A 21,454-nucleotide genomic window follows, 5' to 3' on the forward strand; every position below is an offset into this window, starting at 1 on the left:
CCGAAAATTTTGACCAACCGGTATTTTTAACGTGAACCTGAAATATAAATGCTCAATATTCAAACACATTCGGCGCCATCGAAAATAATGACGCCGCGGCTGGAGCTGGATCTCGCGAGCTTCCGATAAACCACAATAAACCATTCCGCCTTTTTTCTGACTTTCGCCTCTGAGTGCTTTTTTCGTAGCAATGAAAGCTCGTCTCAGAAATTCGTCCCAATATTGCCTCTCATAAACACCGAGGTCGCACTTCTGCTGTCTTCTTTTTCTACTAGTAGGCTCACAGAGTCCACAGAATAAGGAAATATCAGCATGTTGTAATCGAGAACAGGGATGGGCTTGTGAAAAAAAAGGTAAAAAAACAACAACGGAGTAACGGGGTTCCGTGAACCGGCAGCTGTCTATCTGAAAGAACAGAGTGGCCACTGGTCTTCCTTCTCCTTCGGCAACCACTGAGACAGACTGGCGAGAACTGCGTGCAAATGGAGGGTCATCAGCGGTTGCAGGAGCACGCCTTGGGCGAGTTCCCGCTGTTGGGGCCGACGGAACACCGCGGGCTGTTTGCGTATCAGGAACGCGCAAGAGAACAAAAATAAAATAAAATGAAACAAAATATACCAGTGGGACTGCACAGAAGAGAGTAAAGAGTACGAGAAGTGAAGAAGGGTATGTCGGTCTACGCGGCCATTGTGTAAATGAGTCCCACGCGAGTGCTTTAGGAGTGTAAGTGGTGAAGATGGGAGGCGGCACACGTGTTGGGACACTCCGCGCTTTACTGGCGACTGGAGAGAACAAAGACGCAAAAATAAAGAAGAGAATGACTGAACTTGTTTTTCTTTCGCTTCTTGGTCTTCTTTCCTACTGCCCCGTAATTCTTGCGCTCATTTAAAGAGACAGGAAACCGGTGGCTAGTTTGGCACGGCTGTCTGAAGAAAGAAGCTTTCGTTAAACTTAAAAAAAAAGTACTGGTGTAGTCGGTGCAGCAGTTCGCTTAGTTATCGGTACATCCTGCAGTTATCGCGGAGCTGCTGTCCCTAACTCGAAAAAGTTTTCTAACTCGAGCCACTGGCGAGAATAACTTAGTATGGGCTACTAGTGAAGACGTGCTAGTGAAGATCCCAAGACTTTACGAAAGTGCTATCAGCTATCCAGTGGATCACAAATAAGTTAGAGAAATAGTGCATCTTCAGCGACGGTCGAAAGGGTTATGGTGGTTGCGTGCGGAAAAGTAATATTACGCGTTTTGTGCACAGGGGTGGGCGCTGATGGATGGTAACACAGAGCGCAATTCGATTTAACGAAAAGATTATAGTTGCTTTAGCCCACCTGAGTTCACAATTCCTGGTCTTTAAACCTAACCACACCCCTTGTGCACGTGCCCTTCATGGCGGACATGCGTAGATGCAAAGTGCTATCAAGAAATGTCTGGCTAGATGAAGCTAGCCTTGCTTTTACACCGAAATCTTTACAATTTCTTATGCTTGAAAATGAGTCCATGTGTCAGAGTCACTACAGCGTCAGATGAAAGCGCAATTAGGATAAGAAATTTGACGAGGCTAAAACAAAAGAGTTTTCACCGTCAAGTTGAATCAGTTTGTTTAGGCCCCTCAATCCTTGTGCTTTCTACAAGAAAACTCATATTGCCAAACACAAGCAAGATATACTTTGATCTCTAGTTTGTTAGATTGTTGCAATTGACTTCGTTGTTGTTAGTTGTTGCCATTGACTTGAAATGTTGCCGCACTATCTCGATGTTACAAAAATGGGGAATACAAAATGAAACGAAAGAAAGGAAAAGTATTTTCTTAGAGGATATATTCCTGATACCACCAGCCAAACTTACGTGCTGTATTATATATAGCACACGTTCAAGTGTAACTAGAAAGACTGTGTATTTTAGCACCACGAATTCACAATAATAATGGAAATATTCTTATTTGTAATAATGTGAGCAAAAAGTTAGCGTGGTGAGCTAAATTATCATGATTTGGTGAAATATGACAGTGTTGTTCAGGAACACGATTGAATTACTTAGACTACGGAACCTGCCATGTGTCAAGTGTGTCGGTAAGGACGGCTGTGTAACGTCCATGAACGATTATAAAAAGCGCCAAACAAAGAAAGCTCAATACTTCTGAATCACAAGAGAAGTACTTGACTTTAAGATGCGTATAGTTTCGACGGCACAGTGGCTGCAATAGGAACACATATGTGAAAGAATTTCGTACAGTTCTACATATGCAGATGACTCTTGATCGTGCATTACCACATGTGTTTTCGCTTACGTACTTGTTGATTGAACATTCATAGCATATATTTTTAACATAAACGAAGCTTTATAAAGTACCTAACCCGTTTTATAGATATTACTGTGTAATTATTATGCAGCAGAAGAGGAAAGACGGGCAATGGCTGAAAGGTTGGCTACAGGACTCGCTGATTTTATTACGGCCTAGATGAGGAAAGACGGATAAAGGGCTACTACTGAAACACTTTGGGAAAGGAAGAAAGAAACAAACAAACAAAAAAGAAAGGGTGCGCTCTTATAGTTGTAGACACAGTATCCCTAAGCACCTTCCTGTGTCTACTGTGCTTCCGATTTTTTTTATGTTCTGGTGTTGTTCATGTTCGCGTTGCTTGCTCAAATTTTCATTATGGATGAAACACCCGCTTAGATGTCCAAAGTCATTCTATTCAGAGCGCGCTAAGCAAACAGATTACTCTTTCATTTACAGAGGCTAAGGTTCTGACATAATGTGCGTTAACTTCCATGGCTTCACTACTCTTTTTGTCGAAGAATGCTTAAGCGACAGCCACATAATGTTTCTCTTGTTCTTTTTTCTTGCCAGATATCAAAACTCTTCTTTCACCAGCGTCGTTGGAAAGGACATATGTATTTAGGAGAAGGCGTCAATTCACCAGTAACATTTCATTACATTTCCTTGGTCGAGCTTTGTGCAAAACTGATTGTTCAAACACAAAACCCAAAAATCGCACATGTATGCAAGACTCTATATTGATAAAGCAATAGTAGGAAGTGATGGTGGGGTTCCCTCGTGATAAAAAAGAAAATAATAATAAATGTGTCATGCAGGCGGGGCTAGCCTTCCGGAGCTAGCCTGAATATTTTATCGAGCCTGGTTTCGATGTATGACCAAGAAATAAAACAGATGAACCGACTACCAAAGACTGAGAGGTGATCTGCGTTCACTTTGAGACCTTCATCACACTCTCTTCGGTTTTTTTCTTCTGTTTATCTGCTTGCTCCGATCTCCTTCTCACGACCATTTTTTTTTGCCTTTTGTAGCAGCGCATATTGGTCATTTCGGTGCTGTTATCTCTTGAAGGTGTAAACAGAACGCAGAAAACATTTTTGTTCTCCCCCTCCTTTTTTTCGGCATGATATTTTTTTTGTTCTTCCTGGTGCAACGTCTGGGACGAGAGAAGTGCTGGTGGCTTTAGCTCAGCGTCCTGCAAGCACGTTGTGTCGTTTTCGCATACGCCACCCCCCCCTCCCCCGCACGCATCTTTCTTATCCCCTCGTCATAGACTTCCTTATGTTCTTAACCAAGCTCTATTTCGCCAGCGTCCCACACTTTGCAAAAAACCTACTGCTTCTTTATTTAGTTTACCATTATGGGTATACTGAATTCTACCTCCTGTGACATACATCTTGTTTTCTTTTGCTGTCCGCATGAGAATAGTCTGCATGCTCAGCTTCACACGACCCGATAAAATTGTCCTCTACGTGTGACCCGCTTCAAGGACGTTACATTTCGCGCACTAACCCCTTTCCTGTTTTCGTTTATTTTGTACATCCCACCGCATCGTCTGAAAGCGCATTGTTCGAGAGTCGTCTGCTGCTGTCATACGGGAGTGTCTTCCGGCCCGCCATTTTTTAAACGTTTGTCTGCGCGTTTACCGAAAGGAACACATCGGTTGTGCACAAATAAAATAAAAAAGAATGAAATAGAGGCGAGTAAGAGCGAAGGTGCGAGATGCGACGAAGCAGCGGTAGGGGTAGGACAGGGTGTGTGACAAAAAAAAAAGGTGGGGGGGGAGCGGGGAAGAGCCCTTTTATTTCGTAGAGATGCAGTGCCAAAACCGACACTCGCATAACCACCCCAATCCCAGCTCCTTCTGACACGTACGACGCGTACTAACATTGCAAGGCCTGTCTATGCGTGCCCTTACAGTAAAAGCGCCGTATACTGATTTGTCCTAAACCGCTCGCTCTTTTCTGACGCTCGAAACACCGACGCTTCGCTACTGCCATCCCGGCTGCAACGTTCTCTTACTGTTTCTTTCTCGTTTAAACGCGTTCGTTTACCAGTGCTTCCTGCGGTGGTGGTGGAAAGCTGCCAGCAGTGCACCATTTTTATAGTATTTGTATTACATCCCTTTCATTCGTTTCAGAGACGAAGCATTCTCTTTTCTCCGTGTATATATTTCCCCGCTCTCTTTCAACCCTGTGCGGCGAGAATCAATTTTGAACGAGTCGAGCGCGAACATGAAAACTTGGAATGCGGAGATTAGGAAACAGCGTTGAACGGAAGAAAGACAGGAGATGCTGCAGGAGCAGCAAGCACGAGGCAAGAGTGCACGGGGAAGGCATCGAAGAGAGAAAGGAGGTCCGCTTTTCTCGAAGCGCATTCGCGAGAAATTCTGACGCGACCAAGCGGCAGACGCTTTTCTGCACGCGCGCGAGCGCGCTATAGCTTTGGCCACTGTAGCTACCGAATTTCCAGCGAGTGGATACTTGTTGCTGCGAAAACGCCCGACGACATTGGTTCACGTCCTTGGACGTAACAACTAACGTTCCGCCAAGGCGTGCAACGCGAGCCGAGCTACCCCCGATATGTGATGTTCAATTTTTAAAAACATTTTTATACTGTCTGTATTCTCCTTGTTCCCGTTCATTCTCCAACATCGCTGCTGTTCTTTCTCGACGCGCGTTTGGGAATAACTTTGCCGAGGAACCAGCAGGGAACGCTTCATCTTCGTCGTAGTTTTTGAGAGCCAAGCAACGCATAAAATTTGGCGTCACAAAACCCGGGATGGGTGTGGTTTGGAAAGCGGTTGACAATGCGAGTAACAGCGTGCACTAAAGAAAGTTTTAATCATGGCTACACAAAGCGGTGGCGCCCATGCGTGTAATTCATTACAGTGACGTTTGCACGACAAAACATAAACGAAGACAAAAAAAACTCCTACACTACCTACGGCTCAATGAAATTCCAGTTGATAGTTTTTTCATTTCCTAATTTATTATCCTGAAAGTGTCAAGTCTTTCTTGCTATAAAAAAGCGAGGAAAATCTGGGTACCAAGAAATTCATAAACACTGTTGCCGCGGCATATGAACAAGAAGTAAGAAATCAACCAGCTATGATATGGATTACACTTATATGGATGAGTTTGTTAACTTCCCATTTTCACCCCTTCCCTCTTACTCTCTTTTACGTGTGTTAGACGATAGTGTCTACTTTTTTTCTAGTGCCTCTGTAATTTCTGTAGCAGCCTTTCTGACATCAGGTTGCTGCGGACGTGGCACGTATCAGGTGCGAAGTGCCATATCGGCTTTAGGCTTGTCAGCGTCACCTGTCACCATGGTGTGTCATGTAGTCACGGTACATCATAATATGCTCGGTTTCGAGATTGGCAATGCTAGTGCCTCATCAACGAAATCTCTGTCAAAACACTGCAGGCTTCGCCCCTTCCCAGGTTTCACGTATACTGGAGCTGAAATACCCTTCCTTCCCCGGTGTAACAAGTTCTTTCAGCAAAAGTAGCAATCAAGAGATGATTACGGAAGCACAAATTCTGACACTCCATATACACGTGCTTGCAGAACACACAAAGTTGAAGCATAGGTTTCAGCATTTACTTGATTCTGTTTTACCACACGAATTGTATATTCGCTTAAGTGAACGCTGTTGGCTATAAAGGGCTTTCATTCTAATTATTACAGCCACGAGGTTTGTGAACACATACAGAATGACCAGATAATATGTTTAAGAAAGAATGAAAAGAGCAAAAAAGACCAAACACACAGAAAGACGAATAGATATACAGCATTTTGCATGTTAATATCTCACCTCAATTACTAGGTTCTGGACAGTACTGCCAGCATTCCTTCATTATCATTTTACGCAACTTCTTGGTACTATCATAGCAAACATTCAAGTATTAACATTTCTGTTGCTCTGAATTATGTCATAGAAAGGCCTCGGGTCTGAAAAAGTAACATGATTGTGAATAATCAGCGCTGTATTTTTGTGTCTTTTTCTGTTTGTACTGTCTTTTTCGCGCCATTTAATCTCTTTTAAGTATGAACCGACTCCTGCAATCATCCATATTGCTTAGATACGTTGACATATAGATTTCACAAGTTAGAGAAGAGCAATTTGTTGATATTATACGGCGCACGCTTCGTTTATTTAAACCGGGAGCGCCTTGCCTCCATTAAAACACGGTGAATCTTTAGTGTAAAGTTATCTGCGTTTCAATCTTCGAAAACGTACCCCGCCGTTCTGAGAGCAAATAAAGTTTTTCTAGTCGGTTTAAATGCGGCGCTGTTCTTCAAGTATGTCAGAAAAAAACGAGAAACCCTACGTGACTGTATAGTTGAAAAATGCCACATTAGACGTTTGTAGAAACGACCCGTGCATTGTTGAATACTTTGACTTCGAACATTGCTCTCTCTGTTCCTTTGTATTTCACGCTTGCTTCCCCTTTTTTTTCATTTTATACGTTGTTTTGACGTTGTTACGTCAATCGCTGGCTGCATACTGTAGACCAAACCCCTAAAGTTCTCTGCACTTAACATCATCGCCGAGGCACTCGAAGAACAAGAGGAACACCTATTCGGCGTGAGCGGACGCACAGATGGCTACGTTATATGTAGGTTTGACGGCGTTACAGCAAGCGACAATGACAGCATGCGTTCACCACCCACGACAGCCCGGCCCCCTAAAGCGTTCCACATTTAAGAGAAAGATACTGTGCGAGAAGGCGTCGAATGTGCTAAGGTACTCGGCTGCTGACCCACAGGTCGCGAGATCAAATCCCGGCAGTACAGGCTGCATTTTCGATGGAGGCTAAAATGCTGCAGGCCCGTGTGCTCAGATTTGGGTGCATCTTAAAGAACCCCGGTTGGTCGATATTTCCGAAGTCCTTCGCCGTGGCGTCTCTCATAATCAAGTGGTGGTTTCGGGACGTTAAATCTCATATATCAATCAATCGGCGTCGAATGTTGATTGTGAAGTACAACACTATGCATACAACTGTATATAAGTCATCCTAAATACCGCAAGTATGCACAAAAATCACTTATCACAGAACGCCTGCGTGGAAACAGCCATGACAGTAGCATATGCAAAGCGAGCGAACATCATGCTACATACATAATGGCATCCAAGATGGTCGCCAATGCATGCGTCAAGCTGTAAGGCAAAACGTGGCAGTCTGAATACCAACACACACAGGCACTGACTTCGCCAAGACGCTGAACTCGTTTTGGGACACATCTTGCAGTACTGTTCAACCACAACTGATGCTCATAAATGTCTGAAGGGACGGGTGCCAATCTATTTTCCTCTGAATACGACATGTCTCATTATACTCCTTTATGCACACGCTGCTCTACGAAGGCATTGTGATTAAGAATACCAGTTTAGCGGCAACATGCTCCCTCGTGTCCCTTGACAGCAATGTCTGCGTGATCGCTTTAGTTGTGGCGCGCACTGCCAATTTTCAGCACTGTTTATAACTAGCCTTGGTATGCTTCAGCTTTATAGTAGATTGTAGGTGTTCTTACATTCGCTACGGCGCTGGTGTGTTAACAGTAGTCTGCATTCAATAAAGATATTGCCACGCGTTCCATTTCCTAAGTTTTGTTATCATCCCAAAACACTACACAATTTTTAGCGCAAACCGCGCCTGCAGTTTTCGAGAAGCTTTCAAACTGTAGCAGATCATTTCGATAAGATGACGCCCACTCTGCGAACGGCACAGATTATTCTGGAACCTACGCCACCGCCAGCGATAACTCTAGAACATTCGACGGCAAGAGTATAAATGCCGACGCGCTTCGCCGCTTGTCAGTAGTTGATCGAAGGCCGACGCTCTGTTCGCCACTATAGATATCTGTGTATGTGCCGCTAGTTTCCTCTATGAATAATGGAGTTTGTATGCTCCATAGTGCACAAGAGGGGTTTCTAAACGAGCACTGTATGTATAAAATGATGTAAAGAGTTTTTTTGAGTTTGAGGTTAATAAACTTCTCTTTGTATCAGTCCAAGACTGCTACTGTAATCGGACTTTCCGTTTACTGGGCACAGGTTCGCCCAAATAAACAGTTGAATTCCAACACAAAGTCTCCTGTCTTCGGCCACGTCACTCACGACCCCGTGACAATATAAACTACTCTATTTAATCAAAGAGCATTGAAAGTAAATTAGCTCTATCAAAATGATTCTAATTGACTGGTGGCAGTTCTGAGCAAGGCGCTGGAGTGAGAAAACCTCTCTTGCACACAGTTGCCGATATGAGTCAGACATGTCAGCACTCAGTATGGTTGCATTATTACCAGCTACAAAAAGAGAATGGGATATAGAGAAGTAATGAAAAGCGAGTTGGATATACCCGGATTACTTCGCATACCACTTTATATGGATACCCATTCCCCATTGAACAACTGAATGCCTTATAGAGATTGCAGCAGCCTTTGTGCAACAGACTTCTAGCACAATGACGACCCCGCAAGAGGAGCTTCGGCCCAGTCAGATGGCCAAGGAGACTGTTGCCGCAATCCTAGATAATGTATCTAATATGAAAGGGTGCTCCATTTCTATATGACAAAGACGGTGCGGTAGTGTGCTGTGCGCGAAATAAGGCTTTAATTTCTTCACTTTTACTTGTTTCGGACTTTTGTGCGTACTTATAATCAGGAGTAATATACCCTACCAGTAAACAGGGTTAAGCAAAAAAACAAAATGCCAAAATTGACTCCCGCGAAAGGCTGCTCACTAAAGGGTCTCTTCATTAAAAGTCGGAGGGGGGGGAGCAGTGTATATACACCGACAAGTTAATGACACATTTCTGTTGTTGGAGCGCAACCGTTCAACATCAGTTAAGCAAGAGCATGAGGAGGCATTGGGCCCACTTCCCACTCGTTTTGGATTTGGCCATAAACTGAGGAAAACATACGTGGCAAGACTCCCCCGTTAGTTCAGGAAAGTTCTCAATTACGTTACCGTCATATTAACACCCAAGCGTGGCGTGGAATTTTTAGTGCTACTTGTCCCAAGATTTTAGTACATATCAAAATGAACAACGCAACGGAAACTCTGGAAGGCAGCCGCTTATGTATAGTTGTCGCTCTTCAATCTTTTCGCCACCTGTGGCTCTGCCACTGACGTACAAAAACAGGTGCGATCACCCACCACACATGCGTGAAAATTGTGCATTTGCACATAATTATATTTCATTTTAAGCGCAGAAAACGATGGGCACCACATCAAAGGGACTGGATGGATGACATGGAAAGAAGGATGACATGGATGGGTGCATCTTTACGAAGTAGGCCAAATGGCTTTTTTGCTACATAATTTGTTTATTTACTTATTTATTTATTTGTTTGTTCGGTTATTTATTAATTTATTTATTTATTTATTTATTTATTTATTTATTTATTTATTTATTTATTTATTTATTTATTTATTTATTTATTTATTTATTTATTTATTTATTCGGCAGTACACTCAATGCACTATATAAGAACATTGCATATCGTACTTATACGACAAAAGCTAATGGTTTTTTATCGACAATAGCGACGCATTAACTCACTCACTGATTTCTCTCCTTTTTAACAGGCCTGCTGTCGAGAGGTGGAGGTTTATATCTCATGAATTCTTATATGCACAAAAACCGCCACGGGAGCTTCACTGCGTCTACACTCAGCTACAGCTCATGCAGCCTCAGCACTGCTGCATGAGCTATGTTGGGCGCACTCTGGACGACAGCGAGGATGTTGGAGTTTACGCATCGCCATCGGGATTGCATTGGGATTGATCGGATCGGGCCACTGTCCGAACGACCAGCGGGTCGGCGGCCATCTGCACGGGACGCAGTGCTTTGTTCGACGCTACACACACACACAAAAGCGACAGCTCGACAAGAACAACAGTGATTATAAGAGTGCTGCGACGTGGACTGGTGAGCTGTGGGACGCGGGAGAGCCATCGGCATCCCGTATATTGCCTCTTCCTCCGAGGGGTATCTTAGGGTCGCAGGAGTGCCGAGCCGCTTCGCCGTCCATGTTGTTGGCACTGCAGGGCAAGCCCTAAAGTGTAAAGCGCGTGTGGTAGATGCGAGCATAATAGCTCTGGCAGCGTTATTTCTCGGACTTGTTTTGAGCGCTTGCACTCATCTTCTATCTCTCTGCGTCCGTTCCACGCGCCAGCTTGCTCATTGCTTTTTTTTTCTCTCGTACGAGAGAAGTAAACACCTTCACTGAAGAAGTCACGCGGAAAAGAATGAAGGAATGGGCAGAAGTGGATGGGAGGAGAGGGGGAGGCGTTCTCGTCCAAGAATGGTCCATTAAAAAGCGTAGGTGCACACTTTCGCTGCTGCTTTCCCGACCATTATGGCGGAGCGTTGGACGTGCTGGCTGGAACGACGACAACGAGAGAAGTATAGGGCTTGGCGGCAGTCGTCTAAAAATATAAGCGTTACGCCAATGCGTTCCTCTGATGGTTTATGCTCACGCAGGGCGCATTCGGAAAGCACGAAGCGAGAGATATAGGTGCCGTGCGACTGAGAAATGCGAGCTCGCTGAGAAATTGCGTTGAAAAGCGAAACTCTGTCAAAATAAGGGGGCTTAAAATAATTTATGAAGGGGCTCGTCATTCAGCAGCAACTAGCCCAACTTTCAGTCTTGCTGCACAAGCGGAAAACAAGGAGGAGTTGCTGACATGCCAATGATGCCGGCCCTGTTCCCTCATATGTTCATGTTATGTTTATTTCGAAGATGAAAACAATTGTTTTGATGACACCTAGCCACACCAACGCACGTGGTTATATATTCAAAGGATCTTTAGGTGCTTGCTGGTTTAGCGTCGAACGTATCAAGAAAGCGTGTTATAATTATGGTGGCACGGACTTTCCGGCCACTCCCGCCTTCGTTAGTGTAAGACCGGCTGCTGTAGGCATGAGATAGGTGACGATCACCTGAACTTCAGTGAAAAGAACGTGCAAGAGAATAGTAACTTCAACTTTAGCCTAAAGTAGGGTAACTAGCCAAGCAACTGCCTAATCAGCATTTTTTCACGCTTAAGGTAAAACTGCACAAAGACTGTAAATCCTGGTTCGTGGCCGTCACTGAGAGTAGGGAGACAGAGCATCATTATTTAGCAATATTATCAATGAGAGGCTTTAGTACATCAGATGGTGCTCTTACATAAAGCTGTCTCAGCCTATTTTAGCTTGCTATAAGAATGTGTTACAAAGGTGCTGGCAGTGAAGACGAGAATTTGTATGTCGAATCTATTCTGTGATTCTTATTACATATTAATGCGAGCGACGTTTAACGAATATGTGGGAAATTTTCTCTTACGCTTATCTTTTCAGAAGTGTGGGCTGTGGGCCGCTTTTGTGTTATCGGTATTTTCTAGTAGAGTTAACTTCAAGTGCGATGAAAACTATTATTCCAAGCGCGTACATCACCAGAACGCTGCTGTAAACAACTTCGTTCTTTTCTTTATACTTCCTTCTTATTTAGCGTTGATGGGAGCCGGTAGAACTTATGGAAAAGGAGAAAGGCTAATCATATGACAAACTAGTGGTTTGTTGCCCTCCACTTGGAAGAAAAGTGAGGGGGAAATTCTTACTAAACGAGAAGGGCAGGAAAATGAACCAGCGCACCTAAAAGCAACAACACAAAAAATGAGGCATTGAAAGGCGACTGTCTCGATTAAGTGGCTGCAAAGTAAAAAAAAACAATGCCCAGATTCACTTCCGGTTAGGGAAGCGTTTATATGATTAATCTACTCTCTATGCAGCATGTCTAGAAGACGGATCAACACAACCGCTAGCGACAGCGTGGGTTCGCTGAAGTGAGGACTGCGACAAAAAATAAGTGTTGATCAGTTTATTGGTTGCCGCTGTGAACGTAACCAGCACCACCTTTCATCGTTGTACCGAAAACAAGAAACTTCGTTGAAGTGACAAGAAGCAACAGTAGGCCACATACTGTTAAGAGTCGAGGTTATCTAGACCAAGCTCAAAGACGAAGCGATTTGTATATAGTTCGTGCAGACGTGTTGAGTGCCAACTCCATTTATCAGAAGGGTACCGTTTTTTATCTTCAATGTAACCTAACAGTACGGAGCGTTTACAGCGTCTAAAGAATTCTCCATAGGAACGGCCATTTCTTTCAATGTTATAGCCGGGGCCCTCGCTTACCTAGAAAACAGTACCACCTTGGTGTCAAGACATGGAATTCGACGTTGCCAACTATCGCTGAACTTGCTCTTATTCGTGCTAAGATTCACGTTGTTAGCCAAAAAGAACATCAGGGGATAGTCCGTATTCACTGATTTGGCTGGTGCTCAAGTTCAAGAAGATTGGTCGTACCTAGAAAGCTAATGAGAACAGTACACATTCAGAGCACATTGTGATGCTCAGGTTCAACCAGAATGCTTTTTGCGCTCACAAAAAACATCTCGCTCTTCACCTGGCATCATAAGCAGTTTGCAACAACCAACTGAACTGCCTAAAATTTTCACTTGACTTTTGAATCTCATCAGGTCTGCCTTGACGCCATTCTGCACGGATGTTTTAGCTATTACCGCGAATATACATAACAAAATCTTCTGCATTTCGGCGCGCAACAGTGTATATAAGAACTGTGGTGTCTAGGAGACACTTCAAGAGATAATGTGCGACTGTGTACAATGCTTTATTTGACGCTTCTATGGCTTGATTCTTAGAGAGAGAAATAAATAAAAGGAAGAGACAGGGAAGTTAACCTAGGATAACTGGTTTGCTAGCCCGTACAGGGGTGGGAAAAAGGGTCGGAAAGAGGATAGATATAGAGAGATATAAAATAAATTAGAAAATAGATCACATGGGCCCACTATCAGGGACTTCCGATCACAGTGTTTTGGACAGGTCGTTTGAACGCAAGAAGCGCAGGAACGCTTTCACAGCCTTCTTCAATGCAACACTGAGAACTGGAGCAGCCCTACAATAGTGCACCTTGAATTTTTTTTTCTTTGAAATACTATTAAAATAGGTTGAAAATTTTCATTTCTGTGATGCAGGCATCACAGAAATGAAACGAGCATTGAAATGAGTGACACTGATGGTAAGGAGGCAGTAACTCAGGCTTAAATTTCTTCATTTTATATATTATAATGGAAATGCCATTAACCCTCTTGATTATCTGTTCACACCAACGTACGTCTCTAATCGTCAAGACCATTCACGAAAAATATTAGAATACCGCTACAAAACCCACTCTTTCGGTAGTTCTTTTTTCGTAAAAACAATACAGGAACGGAACCGCCTACCGGATGATCTCGTCAATGAAACTGATAATGAATCCTTTTTTTCTTCATTGTAACAGATCCTACAATATCACTGCCACTAAGAATGGTTTGCTGTCTCGAAGCGTGTGCGTGTTTTCAAATGCATGACTGTGACGTCGTTTTCACTCACCAATATTCGAGTGTTTTTTTTCTCTTAAAATATTTTGAGTGCTGTTTTATTTGTTGAATCTATTGTTTCGATTGAAAACTATGTAGTCAAATTATTATATGTACCTCCCCTACGTAATGGCTCACGGCGATGTAGGTGAAATGTAAATAAAATAAATAAATAAAATAAAAAATAAATAATGCCAGACGTACATGAGATCAGCAGAAAATAGCGACTGCATCAGTACTGACTTCGAGTGAAACATTCGCGTATAACGAGAATAAAAAAAGCTGATTATGCGCGCAGCTCAAGTTAATGTTGAAGGCAGGATTCCTTTACGCGCATGGTAAAACTACTGTGTTCAGTCCATTCCTGCTCTTTTTACAGACACCATTCGTCAGGAATGTGATACGTGCTTTTCGGCAAGGAACAGCTAGAAGTGATTTATATTGGGCAAGCCTGCTACTTCTGTCTAGCTTCTTTAATGTGACACTGCCGCTTCGCGATCCGGCCATTCCCTGCACACGCTGTGCGGGTTCAGTTGAAAGGAGCTTTCTCTTACGGTGAGTTTATAGGATCTGCCAGCTTCACATCGCCATATCAAAGCTCAGCATTCTTCGCCTTCTTCACAGAACTTTGGACGTGGTACGGGTAAGGACCGCACGTGACTTCGAATTGTTTTATTTAAAGAAAATATGTAAAATAGAAAGAGAATGTGGCCGATGGCGTAATCTAATGCATCATTTCCAGTGCAACAGTCCATTGCTCTAAGCTTTAGGACATATTTATTTATTTATTTATTCCCTTGTTTGTTTTTTTATCCCTTCCTTTCTTTTATTCTTCAAGATTATTCTCCTGTTCCCATACGTGTCTGTAGACAAATCAGTCTGTAGAGAGAGAGAGATAAAGATGCAAGGAAAGGCAGGGAAGTTAACCAGACGCACATCCGGTTTGCTACCCTGCACTGGGGAAGGGATGAAGGGGAGAAAAGAGGTTGCAGAGAGATGAGAAGGTACACACAATCACGAGCACACTCGGGGAGCACACACAGTCTACAGGCGGTCGCTCGGGTTTGCTGACTTTAAGTAAAGTAGCAGTGCTTTAGTCGCTTTCTGCGCAACTGAAGCAGATGCCCAAGGCCCTAGTATCTTCTGGACACAAAATGACCAGGGTCAAGTTGATTCAAAGCCATCCGGAGCTGGCATCGCTGTGTGTCGTAGCAAGCGCAGCTGCACAGGACGTGTTCGATGGTCTCTTCAGCTCCGCAGTAGTCGCATGTAGGAGTGTCTGCCATACCAATGCGAAATGAGTACACCTTTGTAAATGCAACACCCAACCAAAGGCGGCATAACAGTGTCGCATCGGAGCGGGAAAGTTGTGATGGTAGCTTTAGCTTGAGCGAAAGATCCAGTTCATAAAATTGACACCTTTGGAAGCTTGTAGACGACCAGAACGTGCGTGTGAGATCTCGAGCCAGCAGGTAAAGTTGTCTTGCTGCATCATTCCTTGACAGAGGAATCGGGACTACACGGGTTCCTTCATGAGCTGAGCGGGCTGCATCATTGGCTAATTGATTTCTGGTAATACCGATATGTCCAGGCAGCCATTGATATATAATATCAAGCCCTCGTGCTAGAGCTTCATGATGGCAATGTCTTATTTTTTGTACCACTTGTTCATGACTCCTCCTAAGCATAGCAGACTGCAAACTCTGAAGCGCTGCCTTCGAATCACAGAATATGACCCATTTTCCTGGACGTTCTTGAACGAGATACTGTAAAGCAGCCCTTATAGCAGCAAGCTCTGATGCCGTAGATGTAGTCATATGCGACAACTTAAACTTGATTGTCATTACTGCAGCCGGAAGTACAGCGGCACCTGATGAGCTGTTGGACGAGACGAACCCATCGGTGTATATCTGCGTTCGGTCTAATTACAACTCATGTAATAATAGCAGAGTTGCTTGCTTCAATGCTACTCTGGAGTGATTGCTTTTCTTTTTGATTCCGGGAATTCCTAGACGTACTTGCGGCCGGTCGAGGCACCACAAAGGACATGCCATTCTCGCAGCTGGCGTATATCCTGATGGAATGTTGTTTAGGTGCTTGGCTATGACGTCTGAAAACGTAGCACGTGGTCTTCTGGAGGGTAGAAGGGCCAAGTGGTGGTCGGGGACACGGCTAGCATGTTGAATGTGCGCTCTGAGGCGATCCACTACTCTATATGTCCTGACCGGATGGTCCTTGGCAAGCATGATTGTGGCATAAGTAGAAGCGCATCAGGGCAGTCCTAGGCAGATACGTAGTGCCTGACCCTGCAAACTCTCCAATGAATGAGTATTGTATTTGCAAGTGTTAGTCAGTACCGGCAAGCTGTAGCGCAATAGATTCAGAAATAGGGCCCTGTACAGCTGTAGCATGGAGGCCACAGAAGTTCCCCATGCTTTCCCGCACATGAATTCCATTATATGCGCAATAGATAGCAGTCTCTTCTTCAAGTACGCACAATGCGGGCTCCACGAAAGACTTCTGTCGATTATTATGCCCAGGAAACGATGCGTCCATGCATATTTGACACTATGTCCATTGATGTAAACAGGGTATGGCGTCATCGGTTTGCGTGTAAACGCCATCAACGCGCACTTCACAGTTGATATAGTTAGGCCTTGTTTCTGAAGGTAGGCTGTTGTGAGGGTTGCTGCCCGCTGTATTCGTGCACGCACCTGAGGGCGAGTAACTGCAGCACTCCAGAGGCAAATATCATCGGCGTATATGGATAGGCACACCGACTTTGGCAGAACCTTCACCAGACCAATGAGGGCAACATTGAACAATGTGGGGCTTAAAACACCTCCCTGAGGTACTCCGCAGTAGGTGTAATGTTCAACAGTTGTACCCTCATATGTTTGCACAAAGAAACCCCTGCCAGTTATATAATCTTTTATCCATTTAAACATTCGTCCACCAACGCCCATTGCTGCGAGAGAAGTGAGGATGGCATCGTGAGCTACATTATCATATGCACCCTTCACGTCAAGAAAGAGTGCCATTGATATGCGCTTGCGACTTTTTTTCTTGCTGAACAAATGTCGATCTGTAATGTAAATGTCAGTCTGTAATGAGGTGAAAAGGTAACAATGAAAGCATCGGAGGGTTCAAGGGCCTTGCTAAATTAAGATTGTATACCATAGAGTTCGAATATGTTGTGATTTTAGGCCCCAAAACAACGGTATGATAATCTTAGAGTAGCCGTAATTGTGTGATAACAAAATTTCGGCCATCCAGAGTCCTCTGACATCGATATAAATTTTAGCACACGCCTCAATCACCTCCAGCAGATGCCTTCGTCGAAATGTAACCACCGAAGCCGGGAGTCGGCACGGTGACCTTTGAATCGGCAATCACCCACCGTAGCCGTCCGACCACGGCAGCGGGTAGACTTTATACTTGTTTTGGTCTCGCAACTACTGCGCTTGGATAGTGGAACAAACGAGGCCTTATTAGTATCGCGTCCATTCCTGCTTCGCCATTGCTCATTCTCGACAATCACAGTGTTAGTACAAACTTTACGTCGACAGCTTAGCAATATTACCACAAACATAAACGGCTTGTATGTTATAGGTGACGACGATGATGACGAATTGGCGATCATAGTTCAGCGACTGCACGCAAAAGACGTTTTTAAATATGTAGACATAGCTGTATATTATTATTATTATTATTATTATTATTATTATTATTATTATTATTATTATTATTATTATTATTATTATTATTATTATTATTATTATTATTATTATTATTATACTCACGACCTGCGGATCAGCAGCCGAGTACCTTAGCCACTAGACCACCACGGCGGGGCGCATTGAAAGATATTAGCACCTTATCTATTTTTACCCTGCCTCCGTGATCAGCCCACCTTTGACCTTTGACTTTGAACTTTGACCGATGGATCCGTAACTTTGTCCGCCACAGCTGCAGCCTTTGTGATCCCTCAACTCGGTATTTCCCGTCAGTAAAAATTAGATCACAGGTCATTTTGGTCAGCTGCGGAACTTGCTGCTATACAGGAAACCACAAAATCTGTGAAAGGCCAAGCACCACGTAAATTAACAATTCTGCCCGATGCAAAATCAGCGCTTCAAGCCATTCATTCTAGCTCAAGCAGAGGCCAATTTTACGCGTTAACGTTTGGAATCGTCCAAACATTTGACCTAACACACAGGAGTGGTAAGTTGAATACAGTCCAATGGATTCCGGTGCACTGCGACCTGGTTGGTAATGAAATAGCCGATAGTGAAGCAAGAGCGGCAGTATACAATGCTCCTATGTACGTCAAAGTACCGTATTCGCAAAGTGACGTCAACACATTGTTGAGATCGCTCATGCGCGAATGCTCTGCCACTTACTGGTCGCTAGCAGATTATCGGAACAAGCGTCTGCTGGAAACAGACCCCGATATGACTTTTCGTCTTCCAGATAAAATAAGCCAAAGACATGCTAATATACTGCACCGGATTCGCCTGGGCGTCGCCTTCACTCGTTACGGCACCCATTAATTGGCCGCGCGGACAGCCCGAATTGTGAGTGCTGCCAAGTGCGCGAAATTTAGTTGACATATTTTGTGACTGCCCATTATACGTGGCGCAAAGAAAAATGCTAACTGCAACGTTGGCAAGCATTGGACGAACACCATTAATTGAAAGCCACATATTGTCAGCAATGAACGACCAAACAGTGTCAAAAACTGCTACAAAGGCTGTTCTAGACTTTATAAAAAGCACTGGACTAGAAACTAGACTGTAGGGTACTATGCTAAGTGGCTACTGTACATACGCACCGCCTCTTCTTGTCCCCATCATCACCCTTCATCCCTCTTTCCTTCCCCTTTCCCTTATCCCCTGTGTAGAGTAGCAGGCTAGAGCGAACTAGCTCAGGCCGACCCCTCTGCCTTCTAATAAATTCTCCCTCTGTCACTCTCCACCTTTGACCTAGCGACGGCGTCATGTAATGACATCATTGTCATCACGTTAGGCGACATCATGGTGACGTCGAAATGAAATCATGATAAAGCTGGAACTATTGGTGATTAGCGACGACTGATGACGCCAAATGATGAAGTCATCCTGCAATGATGATTTCTTGCATCGCTCGCGTTCACGCCAGCCCCGAGGAATGCTAAAGTGGACATTCAATTTTCGCGTTTGGTGAGGCATCTGAGCCCTTAGTAACACCTGACTAGAGTTCAATGGTGCCTCCTACTCACCGTCCGTTCGCCGAGGTTGTTGACTATGCAGTGCAGGTAGACGGTCTGCATCTGCTGCGTGGTGACGTTGCGCGGCGTGCTGTTGTCGAACGCCGGCTGCTCATTGTCCGGAAAGAGCTTGGGGTTCAAGATCTCCGGGGCTGACACGAGTGACGCCTCGGCCGAACGAACGCGGCGCGACGCCGTCCTCGAAACCATACTCCCAGGGTCTTCGGGAGATGGGGTTGGGGCGTCAGGGTGGGACCTACGGCTCTGCGCAGGACCTGCAGGAGATATCAAAATAGGGAAACATTTTATCGAATACATGTCAGTAGGTGCGTTTTTGTGATGTCTGCTGTGTTAATGCTGCATGAGGTTTGTGCATAAAACTGAAATATTAGGGGTTTTACGGCCCCAAAAAAAGTAACATGATTCAGAGAGCGGCCGGAAGGTTTCCGGAAATATGGAACATCCGGTGTTATTTCACGTGCAGTGAGATCACACACAAAACGGGTCTCTGAACATTTTACCTCCATCGAAATGCCACGGCCGGGATCGAACCCGCAACCTTCGGGTAAGCAGCAAGCGCCATAACTACCATTCCACCGAAGTGCACTGCTTGCGTATTACTATCGCTGACTAACATTGACTAACAGTGGCTAATTAGCCAACTCTTGTCTAATGTTGTCTAGCGCCACTTATTCTTATCAAACGTGGCTACGTCTCGCAATCAAAGCAGGTGACGACGCGGATATGTGACGGACGAAATGCCTTACGCGTGCGACAGTTCGCTACAGGAAACTTTATCACAAATTTTTTTTGTATGTGTTAAACATTGCTCAAGCTTCAAACATTGCACAAGCTTCACGGAATAGCCCCTCACAATGCTTATAGCCGTTTCTACTGTATTAGGCATCTGCCAGTCCCACGTATAGTTGAGATAACTATGGCACGGAAAAAAAAACGAATAACAAACGCTAATAGCATGACGTTGTACTGCATATTTATGTAAGGGTAGATATAGCACTCGCATTTCCTGTCATCGCTCTATTTGGGGTGAGTCCTATGCGCGAACGGCGTACAGCTCCTCATTTACATTTAGGCAGCATGTGTGGGTGGTATCATCGACGCTTCCCACACGCATGTCAAGGTCGTAGCACGCGTAGGCGTACTCGGTGTGTAAAAACCATTCATATAGTTGAGATAGCAAAGAGAAATAATACATCACATGAGAGACATTTAAAAAATGAGCTTGCAGCATATATAAAACTCTACGGAGAAACTTCCGCGGCAGTCAGTATATAGACATGTGGACACGGCGGCAAACTTCGAAAAGCGCCAGGACTGCAAACACCGGGTCCTCGAAAGTAAGACAGAATGCGATGTGACAGGGAAGACGCCGCAAAAAAAAAGAATATTCGGTGTACACTCCGTTGTCTCGAAGGAAGGAAGAGAAAGAAAAATTCAGAAACAAAGAAGCCGGGTGTACGTAGAAAGATCGAGATACCACGAAGGACGCCGAAACACGTCGCAGGAAACATCGCAAGGCCGAAAGAAAAGAGAGAGAGAAAACTAAAGAAGACAATAGAGTTGGAAGAAAAGAAATGGGGATAGCATAGAGCGGAAGGTTGGGGAAAGAAGAAGGAAAGTGGAAGACAAACAGTGGAGTGGCCGAAACGATGAAGATGAACACGTCGCAAAACGCAGAAGGAAAGAAAACAGCTTGCATCGCGCGAGAAAGCTATAGCCGGCAACTGGCCTCTCGGTGATCTGACGAGGCGGCGTGGTCTTGGCAGAAGCAGACCCGGCAGCGGCAAAGCCGTCAGCACGTTCCAGCTCAAGCAGCGGGCAAACACTGCGCTGTTGTCTGCGTGACTCTCGACGAGGGCCAATCGAGGTGCGCGGTATATAGGTTCACCCTACGTACCATGTGGCGTGGAGACGGCCGAAGAAAATGATGAACTTCCGATGGGGCCTCGCCGTATGTTCGTTTTGCGCACCGCTTTCTTTATCGCGCTAGCATTCGCACTTTCCAGTCTTTAAGGCATTCGCTGTCTACGTCCAGCTGCTGCGCTCGCGATGAAACGTTTACATTAATGATGCGCGTCTCGAGGGAGAATGATGATTCGTACTTTTTCAGTGGATCGAAACTAATAGATTTCTTTTTTTTTGGTAAACGACGTCCTCCTCTTTTGTACATAAGCAGTTGCTGCCCGTTTTTTTTTGTTTTTTGGAAGAGAATTGTTTTTGACGCAAGAACGGATGGAGGAAATGATTAAGCTATACGCTGCTTCCGTCTCTCAGTTGCTGCATCTTTGGGTAGTTTTCCTATGTGACTCACGCAACTACAGCTAACCAATCTGTATTTGCTAGTCAAGTTTTCAAACTTATTAAAACTGATGGATCTCTTATATGTAGAGAGATAATAGTTTGAAATTATTATTCATTGGTACTAAGGAGAAATTGATTTCTTTTCATAATGATGGCTAAAGTCTGCCTTGCACA

The 21,454-nt window shown here is 44.4% G+C and overlaps 1 protein-coding gene across 1 annotated transcript in view; it reads right to left on the reverse strand.

Moving 5' to 3' along the window:
* The window catches only part of LOC142788198 (zwei Ig domain protein zig-8-like), a 126,442-nt gene extending 107,214 nt beyond the window's left edge, over positions 1-19,228 (reverse strand). The window contains exon 1 of the mRNA XM_075884767.1: positions 18,971-19,228. Within this exon, the coding sequence (XP_075740882.1) occupies positions 18,971-19,168 (198 nt within the window). The 5' untranslated portion in view covers positions 19,169-19,228. The remainder of the gene's footprint in view (positions 1-18,970) is intronic.
* Between the last annotated feature and the right edge of the window lie 2,226 nt (positions 19,229-21,454).

The sequence above is a fragment of the Rhipicephalus microplus genome, unplaced genomic scaffold (genome assembly GCF_043290135.1).
Source record: "Rhipicephalus microplus isolate Deutch F79 unplaced genomic scaffold, USDA_Rmic scaffold_47, whole genome shotgun sequence".
Classification (NCBI taxonomy): domain Eukaryota; kingdom Metazoa; phylum Arthropoda; class Arachnida; order Ixodida; family Ixodidae; genus Rhipicephalus; species Rhipicephalus microplus.